The 16,263-nt window shown below is 42.8% G+C and overlaps 1 protein-coding gene across 1 annotated transcript in view; it reads left to right on the top strand.

Annotated features, from left to right (window-relative positions):
- Positions 1 to 7,804, top strand: part of Racgap1 (Rac GTPase activating protein 1) — a 34,089-nt gene extending 26,285 nt beyond the window's left edge. Inside the window, exons 11-16 of the mRNA XM_013018693.1 lie at positions 873 to 903; positions 1,065 to 1,170; positions 1,340 to 1,472; positions 1,621 to 1,756; positions 4,314 to 4,422; positions 5,609 to 7,804. Of these exons, the coding sequence (XP_012874147.1) occupies positions 873 to 903; positions 1,065 to 1,170; positions 1,340 to 1,472; positions 1,621 to 1,756; positions 4,314 to 4,422; positions 5,609 to 5,684 (591 nt within the window). The 3' untranslated portion in view covers positions 5,685 to 7,804. The remainder of the gene's footprint in view (positions 1 to 872; positions 904 to 1,064; positions 1,171 to 1,339; positions 1,473 to 1,620; positions 1,757 to 4,313; positions 4,423 to 5,608) is intronic.
- The last annotated feature ends 8,459 nt before the right edge of the window (positions 7,805 to 16,263 follow it).

Below are 16,263 nucleotides of genomic sequence, written 5' to 3' on the forward strand. Positions count from 1 at the left end.
CGTGGGGCCTGAACTCTGGGCCTGGGCGCTGTCCCTCAGCTCTTCAGCTCAAGGCTAGCGCTCTACCACTTGAGCCACAGCATCACTTCCAGTTTTTTTCTTTTTTGCTTATGTGGTGCTGAGGAATCAAACCCAGGGCCTCATGCATGCAAGGCAAGCGCTTTACCACTGAGCCACCTTCCCAGCCCCTCAGCTCTTAATCTTGTTACCCTGGAATTCTTGCATTTCTTAGAACATACCCAGTTTACTCCCTGCATCAAGTCCTTAATATTTGCTATTGTCCCATCCTCAAATGTTTTCATCTGGATACTTGTTTTGTTCCTTTATTTCTTTCATTTTTCTCTTTGGTTAACTTGTCTTCACAGGAAAGGTATTTTCTACTTTCTAGCTTCTTCACCACCATATTTTCTTTTCTTTTTTTTTTGGCAGTACTTAGGTTTGAACTCAGAGCCCCATGCTTGCATAGTGGTGCTCTCCCAGTTGAGCCATGCTTTCTGTCTTGGCCTTTTGCTGGTTATTTTGGAGTCTAGTGAACTTTTTTTGCCCAGGCAGGCCTGAAACCACAATCCTCGGGATCTTTGCCTCCTGAGTAGTTAGGGTTATAGGAAAGAGCTTCCAGCACCTGGTTCCATATTTTCTTTATATATACTGCCTGATAGGTATTTGCTTTTAGACTAAATCCTAATAGAATATATGTTCTATTTATTGTTACCCACAATACTTAGAATAGTATCTGGTACATAGTATGCCTTTAAAATGTCTTATGAGTGAACACTTCATGCTAATTGTTGCTGCAAGTTGTATGCCTGTCCTCCTAGTAAATGGGTTGCCTCCTGCTTTCCCTACCAAACTGAAAGGGTGATTTTTGAGAGGTTCTGACTTCTAATATTGAACTGCTGGCCAGTATCCTGCTTGTTAATGAAACTGGAGTCTGATGAAGTCATGAACCTAATCAGAATCTTTCTGAAACTTACTGTATAGATGAGACTTTGTGGTCAATAACTTGGAAGCCCGCTGTCAAGGGAAGGAAGTCTAGACCTCTTGGCACTTTCTCTCATTTACAGAAATCACAGATGAAGACAACAGCATAGCTGCCATGTACCAGGCTGTCAGTGAACTGCCCCAGGCCAACAGGGACACATTAGCCTTCCTCATGATTCACTTGCAGAGGTGAGTAGAGCAGAAACTTCTTCTGGGAGTTAGGGAATTTTCCAAGGAGAAGATAATATGGGTCGGATGTTAGAAGTGTGAAGGGTAAATTGCTTTCTTGTAGAATTTATGTTTTGGTCTACATTTAAGGGGAAAAGCAAGTCTTCTAATTTAATTCTCCTCTGCTTAGAGTGGCTCAGAGTCCAAACACTAAAATGGATGTTGCCAATCTGGCTAAAGTCTTTGGCCCTACGATAGTTGCCCATGCTGTGCCCAATCCAGACCCGGTGACAATATTACAGGATGTCAAGCGTCAACCCAAGGTAGGAGGGAGTGGGAGAGAGAGAGGGAAGGAGAAGAAAGGGAGGGGGAGGGGAGATGGGGAAGGAGAGAGATTGCAGTGTAATAACATGAGAGAACAGTGAGAACCCTGAGCTTTGGAAGCTTGTGAACATACTTGGTGCATTTTAGGTGGTAGAGCGTCTGCTTTCACTGCCCTTGGAATACTGGAGTCAGTTCATGATGGTGGAGCAAGAGAATATTGATCCCCTGCGTGTCATTGAAAACTCAAATGCCTTTTCAACACCACAGACACCAGATATCAAAGGTCAGGGTTAAGTTGTACTTCTTCAGTTTTCTCTGTGTTTTAGCTACAGCTGTTTGATATTCATGTTCTTCAATAAAAATTAAATTTATTATGAAAGTTCTAACATTAATGGAGAAATTGTACATTTCTACCATCCTAATGTTTTTTCAGTTTTTTTCTCTCTCTCTTTTTTTTTTGGGTAGGGTCAAACTTAGAGTCTTACACTTGCTACAGCAACTGCTCTACCACTTGAGCCAAGCCCAGTCATATGTTTTTTTGTTTTTTTTTTTTGGGGGGGGGTCTGGTCGTGGGGCCTGAACTCTGGGCCTGAGCACTGTCCCTCAGCTCTTCAGCTCAAGGCTAGCGCTCTACCACTTGAGCCACAGCGCCACTTCCGGCTTTTTTCTTTTTGCTTATGGTGCTGAGGAATCGAACCCAGGGCCTCATGCATGCATGGCAAGCGCTCTACCACTGAGCCACCTTCCCAGCCTCTGTCATATATTTCTTTCTCATGTAGATGTATATTTTTTAAATTTTGATATGACAACAATAGGATATAACTTGTTCTTATTTCACTTAGTATATTGTGACAGTTTTTTTTGTTGTGGCTGTATAAACTTAATTTGCAATCTTACTTAAATGTTCTATTAAGTATTGACATTTTCGGTTTTTCATGGTTACAAATAATGATACAGCCAACATGATATGTATATTACCTAATGATAAATTCCTGAATGGAAATTAAAGGACTTGATCATTTTTATGTTTCTTGATGTATTTTACCAACTTGATTTATTTCTTTTTATTTATTTTTGTTTTGTGGTACTGGGGATTGCACCTGTGGCCTTCTACAGTTGAGCCATACAACTTGAGCCACACTCCCCGCACTAAACTTTATTTTTTGGTTGGTGGTACTGAGATTTGAACTTAGGGCCTTGTATTTGCTAGTCAAGAGTTCTATAATTGTAGGTATGCGCCTAACCTTTTTGCTTTGTCAGAGGAGGTCTCATTTTTGCTCACACTGGCCTGGACTGTGATCCTCCTGTTTAAACTTCTCTCATAGCTAGGATGACAAGCATGTGCTATTGTATCCATATTATTTCTTTCTTTTTTTTTTAATTTACATGTTTTATTTGGAAATGTTTATACCAGAATAGTGAAATTAAATTTTAGAGACAATGAATATCATTAGTTTAGGGCTGGGAATGTGGCTCAGTGGTAGAGCATTTGCCTTGTATGCCAGAGGCCCTGGGTTCGATTCCTCAGCACCATATAAGCAGAAAAAAAAGCCGGAAGTGGCACTGTGGCTCAAGTGGTAGAGCGCTAGCCTTGAGCTGAAGAGCTGAGGGACAGCGCCCAGGCCCGGAGTTCAGGCCCCACGACCGGACCTAAAAAAAAAAATTTTTTTTTAAATATCATTAGTTTAGTTACCATCAGTTTATTATAAAAGGGAGATATGGAAATTATTTACATGATGAAAGATCTCAGAACTTCCATGAAATGGGCAGCTTCACAGGATGCCATGTTAGTGTTGTATTCACTCTACATACTTCCCAAGAATGTCACCATCCCTAAATAAGAAATAATCCTTGTCATCTAGAACTACTTTTGTGCCTCCATATTCTGGGAGAAGAACTTTATCACCCACTTTCACACTAACTGGCTGAATCTCTCCACCCTTTCCTTAGAGCCTGATCCCACAGCCACTACTGTGGCTGGCAATATTTTTCCTTGAGACTTTTCTGGAAGCATAATGCCTCCTTTGGTTACAGTTTCAGCTGCACTCCTTTCGACCAACACTCAGTCAGCTTGTCCGGCCATGGCTCTTCACAGTCGCCACTCGGACTCTGCTCTCACGCCGACGCTGCAACCCATTTTATTTCTTGAGATGGAGTTTCACAGTTTTATTTAGGCTGGCCTCGAACCCTGGTCCTCTTGAGAGTTAAGCTGAGTTTACAGGCTCAACTTGGCCTGTTTTTGTTTTTGTTTGGTTGTGGGGCTTTGAATTTAGGGCCTGGGCTCTGCCCCTGAGCTCTTTTTCCTCAAGGCTAGTGCTCTACCACTTGAGCCACAGCACCACTTTCAGCTTTTTCTGAGTAGTTTTTTTGGAGTTAAGAGTCCCACAGACTTTCCTGCCAGCCTGGCCTGGAATCACAATCCTTAAATCTCAGCCTCCTGAGTAGCTAAGATTACAGGCATGTGCCACAGTGTCCAGCCCAAGTTGGCTTCTAAAGCTTTTCCACCAACAGTTTTGTGTGATTATGATGGAAGTTCTTTTTAAGGAAGCCCATTATTCCAGTACATCTACAAATCAGTGTTCAGATGTTAGATATGTGAAGTATGGAGTTTGAGAATGGAAGTGTATGTCAGCTATTCATTGAATAGTTGCCTGCAGTTTAAAATATAACATCAGTATGTTACAAAATGATGACAAAAATGGTCTGTGAGATGTTGCTAGGTGTCTAAACTTAGCTTGTAAGTACTTTAGAAAGCAGTCAGCTTTAAACTGACCATCTTCAAAGGTGTGTTATTTTTTTTTTCCTTCCTCTTAAAAATATGTCTTGATCTTTGTTTGAAGTGAGCTTACTGGGGCCTGTGACCACGCCTGAGCACCAGCTTCTCAAGACTCCTTCATCAAGTTCCCTGTCACAGAGAGTCCGCTCCACCCTCAGCAAGAACACTCCCAGGTATGCAGTATTACCTTCTTGTGAATAAAAAAATGACTGTTTCCTTAGACTTCTTCCCTAGCATATTGAAACCTACTGAAGAAAAATAAAAGTATATCGTAAGCTAGAAGCTAACCTTAAAAGGAAACTTAGAGACCCAGTGCTAGTAGCTTACATCTATAATCCTATTCAAGAAGTGAAGGATCATGGTTTGAAGCCAACCTGGACAAAAAAAGTTGGCAAGCCTTTATCTCAACTAATAAAAAACGGGGAGCTCTAATTCAAGCCTGTCATCCCAACTATGGAGAAGGCTAAGATCAAAAGGATGGGAGTTCCAGCCAGCCTGGGCCAAAAAGGTCTTGAGAATTCATCTCAGCAACAAAAGCTAGGTGTGATAGTATGCCTCTGTTATCCCAGCTATGGCAGGAAACGTGAATAGGAGGATTACAGCCCAGGCTATAGCTAGGCAAAAAACAAAACCCTGTCTCAAAAATAACGAGCAAAAAGGTCTGGAGACATAGCTCAAGTATTTGCCTACCTAGCAAGTGTGAATCCCTGAATTCAAACCCCAGTACTTTGAAAAAAGAAAAAAGGAAAAGTTGGAGCCCCGGTATCCATTTTTAAGAGGGTCTGGTTAGGTGTGGTAGTGCATGCCTTTAATGCAAGCTCTTACAGTCTAAGGCAGGAGTATGAGCTTCATGTCCACCTGGGCTACATAGTGAGACTCTTTCAAAAAGACAAGAAGAATCTGAGGCCAGGTACCAGTGGCTCACACCTGCAATTCTAGCTACTCAAGAGGCTGAGATCTGGGTGTTACCATTTAAAACCATCCCTGGCAGTAAAGTCCATGAGACTTTTAACTCCAATCAATCACCAAAAAGCCAGAAGTGGAGGTGTGGCTCAAATGGTAGAGTGCTAGCTTTGGTCAAAAAAGCTCAGAGACAGCACCCAGGCCCTGAGTTCAAGTCCCAGGACTGGTCCATGTGCACACGCGTGTACACACACACACACACACACACACTCTCACACAAAAGGAAAGGGCTGAAGGTCTTTACTATTTTCGTTTCAGTAGTACCAAGAATACATCACAGAATTGTCCAAGGTTTCCTACTTTTAGTCAGTTATATCTGCTAACATTGCAGTTGTTTATTTACCATTTGTATTTTCATGGAATATTTTCTGATTCATTCTTTTCTATTTTTTGTAGATTTGGGAGCAAAAGCAAGTCTGCCACCAACCTAGGACGACAAGGCAACTTTTTTGCTTCTCCAGTCCTCAAGTGAAGTCACCCTGCTTCCTACTTGCCAGCTTTTACTGACTGCAAGAAAGGGCACACCTGTACTCTGCTTTGCAGCCTCCGTACTACTTTTAGCATTCTCCAGGCTTTTAATCAAGTTTAATTGTGCATGAGGGTTTTATTAAAACTATATATATCTCCCTCTCTTTCTCCTCTAGTAACATAATATCAGCACCTTGTGCTAGTTGTGTGTTAGAAACTTTTAGATGAGAAATCTTTTCTACAGGGGTAGGTAGAAGGGATAATATGGAATTTATTGTGATTCTTTTGGGGGCAAGGACATCCCTTTGACTCAAAACCAGATGCTACGTAGAGTGACTTCTCTGGTTTTTATGTAGAACTAATATTCATGAGACAGGGACTGAAACCCTACATCTTTGGTAAGACCAACTTATGTCAGGGCAGGAAGTGAGAGGGCAGGGTAAAGACAGGATTGGGCAGGGGATGCAAGATGGTTGCCTCTCAACCCTGAAGTCCCTTTTCTCTCTTGAATTGAGCTGTAGCATGAGCCTGCAGAAAAATGGGATAGGTTGCAAACAGAACTAGTGGTGGGAGAATCTTTAGCTTTAATTTGGATTGATTAGATCTTAGTATAAAATGGCACAACCTTGTAATACTACAACTTGTATTTATCTCTAATGGACTACTGACTGGGCTTTGGACTTGGTTGGGATCAGCGTTTGTTTGTTCTTCTAAAGTTGAATTCATTCTGATGGCTGACTCTCTTACCCCTTGTCCAGCAAAAACCGTGTTTTCTAAAGGTCAGTTTGATGTCTGTCTGGCATCCCAGCTAACAATTAAGATTAGTTTGTAAAGAAAGTGTCAATATTTCGTGTGGCAATAAAAGCCACAGTCGTTTTTGCTTTTGCACTTTGGATGCTGAATTTTCCCATGAAACAGTCACATCTAGGTAAACGTGACTTTTCTTCTGTCAGATTATTCCCAATACCTGTAAAAATGGTTTTCTTCTGTAGAATGTTTCTGACTCACATTGACCTTTGTCTATAAGACTCATATTTGGAATAATATTTGAAGAAAAGTAAATAGCTTTTTCACAATGTGAGGCTGCTTTTCTTGTCTTGGATGGTAACTTCCAACACCTTTTTAGAAAATAGCTTTCCTCAAAGTATTTTGGGTCTCTTGTTCATCTCCATTTCTCGTTCCCTGTACCCAATGGCCACCCCCTAGTTCACCACTTTCAGAGATTTCTTTATTTCTTTTTCATTCTCTTTCTTTGTCCAAACTAAAAGTCTAGATATCATAACTATTATCCTCTTATTTGAAGCAAGAACTTTAAACAAACAAAAAAAAAAAACAACTTTTAAACTAGTCTCTAGGGACCAGACTGGTACAGATTTTTAAAAAAAGAAAAAGAAAATTTGCTGCTGGCTGGCGGGCTGCCTGGAACATCCTTCACTGCTGGAAGTGACTGTGGAGTGAGCTGGGCTGATTAACTGAGGGCACCTGCACTTGGAACTCTGAGGCTGGTGAACAGAATGTATTTGAGATTGAACGTAAACAGTTGCAGGCTTAATATGTAACCGTGGAGAGAGGAGGCAACCTACTGGCTTTTTTCCCAGGAGGGGGCAGCTCTCACAGCAGGGCCCATCTGCCTCAGCAAATTGACAGAGGATGGGTCCCATCTCCCCAACCCTCCCCCTTAACACACATGACTGCTAGGATTTAGTGTGATTTTTTTGTTTGTTTTTTTTTTTAAACTTTGTCCTAGATGCTACCTCTTTTCTTGTCTTTGCAAGCCTCAAGTTGGCTTGGCTCCATATTTGCTGTTTTGTAGCATCTCCCCAAGGTGCATTTGAAGTCACTAATGTAGAGGAAGTAAATGGATTGTGTAACATTAGTGAAGGCAAGACTACCCTATGCAGGAATTGATGGCCCATAAATGAAAAAGGAAATAGTCCTGTGTGTCAAATGTTGGCAGCTCATAGTTGCTCAGATTTTGGGCTAAGCCAAGAACTCTTAGCTGTGAAAATAATTCTGATATTAGCAAAGGGGAAAATATACCCACTTTCAGCTTAACAGTGCTTCATGTGCAACAGCTTTGCTATTGAGGGATTCCTTAATTAAATTATCTGTGCTTTGACTTGACTGGCGCCCCCATCTCTTGGTCCTCACCCTTTCTGATGCTGCCTCTTTCTTCACCTTTGATGCAATTTAACTTTATTTCATTTGCTAATAATGGGAATCTAAATTGTTTACTCCTATTCTCAAGATTGTATAAGAATCCTGAAGCCAGGAGCTGATGGCTCATGCCTATAATCCTAGCTACTCAGTAGGCTGAGATCTGAAGATCACATTTCAAAGCTACCCCGGGCAGGAGAGTCTGTGAGACTCTTATCTCCAATAAACCACCAGAAGAATGGAAGTGGTGCCTGTGGCTCAAGCGGTAGAGCGCTCACCTAGAGCTGAAAAGCTCAGCACCAAGGGGGGAGTTCAAGCCCCACAACAGACAAAAAAAAGAATAATAAGTGTGATGGTTTTGTTTGTTTGTTTTAAATTACTGAGACAAAGTCTTCTATGAGGCCTAAGTGTCTGGAACCTGTTATGTAGCCCAGGCTGACCTAGAACTTGTGATCATCCTGCCTTAGCCTCCTGAGTGTTAGGAGTGTAGGAATGCCCTACCTTGCTTGGCTGTGTGTTTGATGCTTTTCAACTGGATAGATAATCCAGTATTATTATTAATTTTTTTTTTTTGGTCTGTTGTCTGTTGTGGGCTTGAACTCTGGGCCTAGGCGCTGTCCCTGAGCTCTTCAGCGCTTGGCTAGTGCTCTACTGCTTGAGCCACAGGTTCACTTCTGGTTTTCTGAGTGGCTAATTAGAGATAAGAGTCTCACAAATGGTCCTGCCTGGGCTGGCTTTGAACTGTGATCCTCAGATCTCAGCCTCCTGAGTAGCTAGGATTACATGCATGAGCCACTGGTGCCTTGCTGATCTATCACTATTAATACATTTTACTGGATGTGTAGTGTTTTTTCCTTAGGAGGCTGGGGCAGCATGACTGAAACGATAGAGCACTTGCCTAGTAGGCACAAGGTTCTGAGTTCAAACCCTAGTAACACTCCCCCCCACACATACAAGCAAGTTGGTTGCTTGTTAACATAGAAGACACCTTAGTTTCAGTTAGAAGACAGTAGGATGCAGTTGACTACCAGAAAAAAAATTAGCCACAAATTGAACTTGTGGTAATAACATTGGATAGCTGAGAGCAAAGAAAGGATTGTTGTTTTTGTTATAGTAGGCACTACCTGCTCACCTCGGATAGATTCATGTATAGTAGCCCCTTTGACTTTCAGAGGATATGCTTCAAGATCCCCCAGTGCTGCCTGTAAACCATAATCATAGATACACACACACACACATATATATACACACACATATATATGTATATATGATGTATATATTATATATACTACATATATGTATTATATATAGTATATACATTATATATAATAAATTTTAATTTATAACTTAGATATAGAATATACTATAATGAAAGTTATATGATATCTCAGAATAAGAGTTTTTGCTTTTGAAAGTGTGGAATCTGCACAGTATGAGCTTTATCACGTGGCCTGCAGTATTAACACCTAGTTGCAGAGTTAATCTGTCTCCCCATTTTATGCCCGATGAGTCCTTTACATTTTACATTTTTGCTGAATAGGTTTATTTTTATATGCAAAGCCTCACTTGCTAGGCAGGCCCCCTAACGCTTGAGCCATGTCTGCACTTCCTTTTCCTGTAGTTATTTTTCAGATAAGGTCTCCCACATTTTGCTTGTGGCCGGTCTCGCACCATGATTCTATCTCTGCCTCCCGTGGAGCTGAGGATACAGCTAGGAGCCACGCAACTTGGTGTAGGTTCCATTGGTGGTCATCTGGAAGTTTTATGGAAACTGAAGTCATGGATTATGTCCTTTCTCCATCAAATTTAGTTCTGTTGGAGAACAGCTTCATTAATAGATAGTCTCTTGGTAACATACTTTTCAGTCCAAACCTGTTTCTCAATCTGTGGGGCTATCCCTTTTTTTCAGTAAATAGCTTGGTGTCACGGTTTCTTTACTAAAGCCTTACTAAGGCCTTTGTACAAGCTCTTTGCTTTCTGGTACAACCCACTGCAGTCAGTTAAAACACATTTTCTGTTCACGGCTTCCACCCATAAATTGAATGTCCTACATCTTTTTTTTTTTTTTTTCTTTTTGAGTTGCCAACTCAAACCCTGCTCCGGTCAGATTGAGCCCTCCCTGTTTTTTCTTTCTTGATTTTTTTTTTTTTTTTTTAGTCAGTCTTGGAGCCTGATCTCTAGGCCTGAGTGCTGTCCCTCAGCTCTTCAGCTCAAGGCTAGCACTCTACCACTTGAGCCAGAACGCCATTTCCGGCTTTTACTGCTAATGTGGTGCTGAGGAATCGAACCCAGGGCCTCATGCATGCAAGGCAAGCACTCTACCACTGAGCCACCTTCCCAGCCCCGTCTTCTACATTTTAACTACACACTCATCACACCCTTTTGTAGTCTGAGAGGTATGACAACCAATTGCTCAAATCACTTTTTTTACTTAAAGGAAGCTCTTTTTGGCCTATCCACGTCACCAGCACCATTACTTGTGTTTTGTGACCATTATTAAGTAAAATAAGGGTTACTTGGCTACAAGCACTGTGACAACCTGCTAGATGGTCTGATAAGCTAATGGGCAGGTGGCATGCATTATACATCCCAGGGAGAACAGAGAAGAATGGAACAAGAAAGTCATTATGCTTACTAAGAACTCATGATTCAAAACTGATGAATCATCCATTTATGGAATTTTCCATTTGATGTTTTTGACTCATGGTTGACTGCAGGTAACTGAAACCACAGAGGGGGGCGCTAGTGTACCCATATATATGTATCCACATGCATAACCATATCTATACACACTGCATGTCTGACTTCTATTGGAAAGCACTTAAGGAATTCACTGCTATGCTAAGTGGTTTTCTTATATACATATGACTTTTTCTAGGGTTCTCACCATGATCAAAGAAGAGGTATTGTAGAAGCCTACATTTGAGAAGTGAGGTTGACAGAGTTCAGTGTTCAAGTCAGCACAGTTCATAGTAGTAGATTTTCAACAATGTGCTTTGATATTTGATATGATCATCATGACTTCAGGTTTCAACCACTGGTTTGAAAATCCTTGCAGAATTGAGACTTTAGCATTGTGCTTTTAGTATAAACAGGGTTTAGCGTATGGTCACTTAACATAACTTGTTTTTTAAAATATACTTCCTGTAGCTGGCATGTTTTGTAAATAAGCACTGGGCCCTAGCAGCCTAACTTGTATACTTTATCAGACACTGGTTCTCAGAGCTGTGTTTGTTGATAGTTTCTATTCATGTAGTTCAACTTCAGCAGGAATAACCTTGTGAGAGCTTTGTCCTCTGCAGGTATGTGGGAGGGGAAAGGAGACCATATTTGGTAGACTCACAGTTGGAAGTAGGAATTTTTCATTTTCCTTACCTTCTCCCCCATAACTTGCCAGGTTTTATTAAGCTTTATTCCTCACCTCCCCAACATGGTCCTGGCCTGAACTCAGAGCCTGGGCTCTGTCCCTGAGATTTTTTTGTTTGTTGGTCATGGGGCCTGAACCCTTGGCCTGGGTGCTATTCCTCAACTCTTCAGCTCAAGTGCTCTACCACTTGAGCTACAGAGCCACTTTCAACTTTTTCTGCTTAGGTGGTGCTAAGGAACCGAACTCGAGGCCTCATGCATACAAGGCAAGCACCTTAACACTGAGGCACCTTCCTAGCCTCTGTCCCTGAGATTTTTTTTATGCTCAAGGCTGGAGCTCTATCACTTGAACCACAGCTCCATGACTGGCTTTCTTACCCAGGTTGACTTTCAGCTGTGATCCTCAGATCTTGCCTCCCGAGTAGCTAGAATTACAGGCTGAGTAGGCTTAGAGGCATGAGCCACCAGTGTCCAGTTAGCTTCACTGTTATTTTATATCCAAAAATCACCTCATCTCACATCTGGGCACCAACCCAGTGTTAGGCTCAGACCCATATAAATGGGTAGTGAGACTTGTGAGTAATGCACTTGTCCATTGCTGTCTTCTTGGGTCATCACTGCAGATGATATTAAGACCTGATTTTCTGAAGTGCTGCTGTGTCCAAAATGGTAAAGCCTCAGTGGTAGAGTGCTTGCCTTGCATGCATGAGGCCCTGGGTTCGATTCTTCAGCACCACATAAGCAAAAAGAAAAAAAGCCGGAAGTGGCGTTCTGGCTCAAGTGGTAGAGTGCTAGCCATGAGCTGAAGAGTTGAAGGACAGCGCCCAGGCCCCACGACCTGACCCCCCCCCCCAAAAAAAAAACGGTAAAGCACTAGCCTTGAGCAAAAGAGCTCAAGGATAGCACCCAAGCCCTGAGTTGAAGCCCCATGACAAAAAAAAAAAAAACCTGATTTTTCTAAAAACGCTTAGGAAATGTAATGTTTTATACTCAGAATGCTATCATTACCTACTTGATCTCATCACATCTCTAGGTGGTAGGCAGGACAGGTGATGTCCCAGGTGGCAAATTCAGAAATCATTTGGGCCAAACTCACAAACTAATGCCTACTTGATCTAGGGTTAGATCTTGGAGGTGGCACCTTTAATCTGGAGGTCAGCTATGGTGCTTGCGACTTTTAGCATTTGTGGGATCTGTTAATCATGTATCATAAGGTATTAAATCCTGTGACATTCACTTAGGCCCAGTATTATTTATATCCCAGGCAAGGACGGGTCTTGTTATGCAAAATTAGCAAATGCAAAATGAGCAAAGCTGAAGATGACTATTTACCTTTCAGAAGTTCTCCCCATTATTAGAACTTTTTTTTTCTTATTTTTGAGACAGAATCTTACTGTATTGCCCATGCTGATCTTGAATTCCTGAGCTCAAGGGATTCTACCTCAACTTCCTGAGGGCTGAGTTTACAAACTTGTGTTACTACACATGGTTCTGTAAGAACTTCTGTTTGTAAGTCATACCCAACTTAGGGCCAAGTTTCCATTGACTATATTAATGTAGTTGTGCACTGCCAGGGAGGTCTGGACTCTTAAGGAGAGAATTTGGGACAGTTGCAGTGGTTAGAAGAATGGAGAACCTGAGCATAGTGACCTCAGGCTGTTTTCTGTGTGCAAGGAGGATGATGAGCTGGTGTTAGCCCTTAAAGGTGGTAGTCAGTTCTCAGGCCTCCCATGTATGGCTTGTGTGCTGTGAAACTCTAAGCCAAGAACAGGCAAGTCTCTGAGCCAAGCTAAGCCATCAGCCTACTTTGAGGAACGTGTCAGCGGATTAGTTTATTGGCTTTCCCCCCTAGTGGCATTAGCTCTCACCCGGCTCATGTTCACCATCTGGCTTTGAGTAAGAAGTTTTCAAGTGATCACTCTTCAGCAGCTTGCTCTGTGCCAGGGCTTTCTGAGGGTTGTTCAGCGTTCTCCCTCATCAACCCTGGGGCCCAGTGCTCTAAAAAAGAGGTAGTCATCTGTTGTGGCCACATGTATGCATATCTGAGATCAGAAGAATACTTGAGAGCTTGGCAGAGGGGCGGGAGCGGGGCGCAGCCGGGCCTGGGTGAGCGCGCGTCGGGGTCGGTCCCGGTGTGGACGGGGCGGGGAACGGAGAGGGGCGGGGGGGGGGGAGGAAAGAAATCAGCCTAAAGGAGACTGAGTCTGGGTGGTTAATGGCCCAAAGTCTTCTTGTTGTCAAAACTTACAAATGGCTCTGTCCTTAGGTGAGCTTAGAAAATGGAGTTGCTCCTACCACAGAGAAAGCTCTTTTCTGCCTGTGAGGTGATTTCAGTCTGTGCAGATTTTAGTAGTTGGCGAGTTGCAAAAGGATTGGGGTTTTTCTTATTGGAAAGCAAAGCCTTGGGGGTGGTGATGCTTAAATGAACCACCTTCTCTCCTCCCAGGGAGCTGGCTGCTCTCTCCTTCTGGGTTAATATACATTGACTAGGGCTAAACGCCTGGTGCTTCTGGACAAGGTCCAGCCCGTCACAGAGCAGCCGCACTGTGGCGATACAGCTGCTGGCATTAAAGGGCTAAGCCCTTTCCAGCTGCTTTGCTTTAACGGGAACCGCCTGCAGTTGGCGGCTTAGGGGAGCTGTCTTAGCCCGATTAGAAGGAAATGACTAATCTCTGCATCTTCTCCTGACACTGCTCTGGAGGCTCTGGGGAAGATAGCCCGGTGGGGTGGGAAGTGGTTGGATAATGGGGTTGGAGTATCAGCCTATTATCTCCTCAAAATTGTGATCCCAGCTTGACATGGTTTATATTTTGTTTTGCCTCTATGGGAAAAGTGGGGTTCTCTTCATTGAACTCCTTGGCACTGAGGGAGAGGATGTGTTTACCCATGAGGCATACCCTGATACCTAGAAGCTGGTACAGCAGCTGATGGGTAGAGTTGGGAGGACAGCCATGCCTCTTGAGAGGAAGAAGATGAAGCCACTCAGTATAGTGCTCACTATGGCCTTTCTTCCCTTTTATAAAATACTGACTTAAACAGCCAAGATTTAAAGAAGAAATGATCATTTCATTGATTGTAAGATGTGCTTTAAAATATTATGTTAATAGTTATGCGATCTGGAGCATCTTACAATCAATGGTGTCTTGTAAATGTAACACAGTATTTGTTCTTTCTTAGTGGCTCATAAAATAGTGATACATGTTCTTATAATCATTGTTGTTTGCAATGGAAGTGTTAGCTATTTACATCAGAAAGGTTGTAGGCTGGATCAGTGGTTCAGGCCAGGTAACCTGTTACTTTGGTGTAGTCAGAGACAGTTAAACAGCAAGTTCCATCAGCTGCTGGTGGCTCACATCTGTATTCCTAGCTACTTAGAAGGCTGAGATCTGAGGATCACAGTTCAAAGCCATCTCAGACAAGAAGTCTGTAACATTCTTATCTCCAACTAACCAGCAAAAAGCTGAAAGTAGTACTGTGTGTGGTTCAAGTGGAAGAGTGCTAGCTTTATCAAAACAGCTCAGGGATAGAGCCTGGACCCTGACTTTAAGCCCTAGGACCCATCACACACACAGCAAGTTGCAAGTTCCAGTAGTAAAGTGCATGGTAAGGTCCTGGTTCAATCCCCAGCACCCAAATACAAACTCGAGGAGTTTCCCTAAGTCTGAGGGCAGCTGCTGTAGCAATTGCAGAGAAACTAAGGTTCAACCAAAAATACAGCATGAAGAAGCAGATAGGCAAATATAGGATAGGATCAAAATCTGCAAGTCATGACTCCCAGAACTATTACATGTGGCCCCTGGATTGGAGTAGTGGGGAAAGGCCATTGTGAATCACCGTTTATCCTGCTGGGGTTCAGAAAGTTTTAATAAAGGCACGAGAAATATTCCAGTGTTCTATGTGGGTAGGGAGTTGGGAGTATTCATTGTAATCTTGCTCAGTTTGTTCACCAAATCCAGAGCATTCAGCAGAAAACTTTTCTTCCCTTTAAAGTGGAAGGCTGTGATTTAAGGAAACCAATGTGAAAAGGAAGCCATCTCATGGGAATTTGGTTGCCATGTAAAAGGCTAAAACTAATTTTGCTTAAGAAGGTCTTCTTGGGGCTGGGAAGGTAGCTCAGTGGCAGAGCGCTTGACTTGCATGCATGAGGCCCTGGGTTCGATTCCCCAGCACCACATAAGCAAAAAGAAAAAAAGCCAGAAGTGACACTGTGGCTCAAGTGGTAGAGCGCTAGCCTTGAGCTGAAGAGCTGAGGGACAGCGCCCAGGCCCAGAGTTCAGGCCCCACAACCGGACCCAAAAAAAACAAAAAAGAAACTAGAGTTGCCCCCCCTTTTTTTTAATGATCAAGATGTGTTTATTAGTCATAGAAAGTACAAGCAAATGGTGTTCATTAGAGTGGTCCTTTTCAAATTTAAGAGAGAATGTTCTGCCAGGTGCCAGTGGCTCTCCCCTATAATCCTAGCTACTCAGAAGGCTGGCTGAGATCTGAGGATCACAGTTCAAAGCCATCCCGGGCAATAAAGTCCGTGAGACTCCAATTAACCATCAAAAAACCAGAAGTGATGCTGTAGCTCAAGTGGTAGAGTGCTTGCCTTGAGCTGAAGAGCTCAGGAACAGCACCCAGGCCCATTGTCAAGCCCCACAACCAACCAAAAAAAAAGATGATGTTCCTGTGGCCTCAGTACCCTGCAGTGACTTGCCATCACTTTCAGAATGAAATAGGATTTTTTTGTTGGTCATGGGGCTTGAACTCTGAGCCTGGGCGGTGTCCCTGAGCTCTTCAGCTCAAGGCCAGTGCTCTACCACTTGAGCCCTAGCACCATTTGGTTTTCTGGTGGTTAATTGGAGATAAGAATCTCACAGACTTTCCTTACCCAGGCTGGCTTTGAACCATGATCCTCAGATCTTAGTCTCCTGAATAGCTAGGATTGTAGGCATGAGCCACCAGTGCCTGGCCTGAAATCCAGTTTTTAACATGGCTCAAAGACCCTCTGTGATTTGGTTCCTGGTTATATCTCCAGTGCCATTTTGTTCTGCTCTTAATCTTTTTTGGGGGGGGGG

The sequence above is a fragment of the Dipodomys ordii genome, unplaced genomic scaffold (genome assembly GCF_000151885.1).
Source record: "Dipodomys ordii isolate 6190 unplaced genomic scaffold, Dord_2.0 Scaffold42, whole genome shotgun sequence".
Classification (NCBI taxonomy): domain Eukaryota; kingdom Metazoa; phylum Chordata; class Mammalia; order Rodentia; family Heteromyidae; genus Dipodomys; species Dipodomys ordii.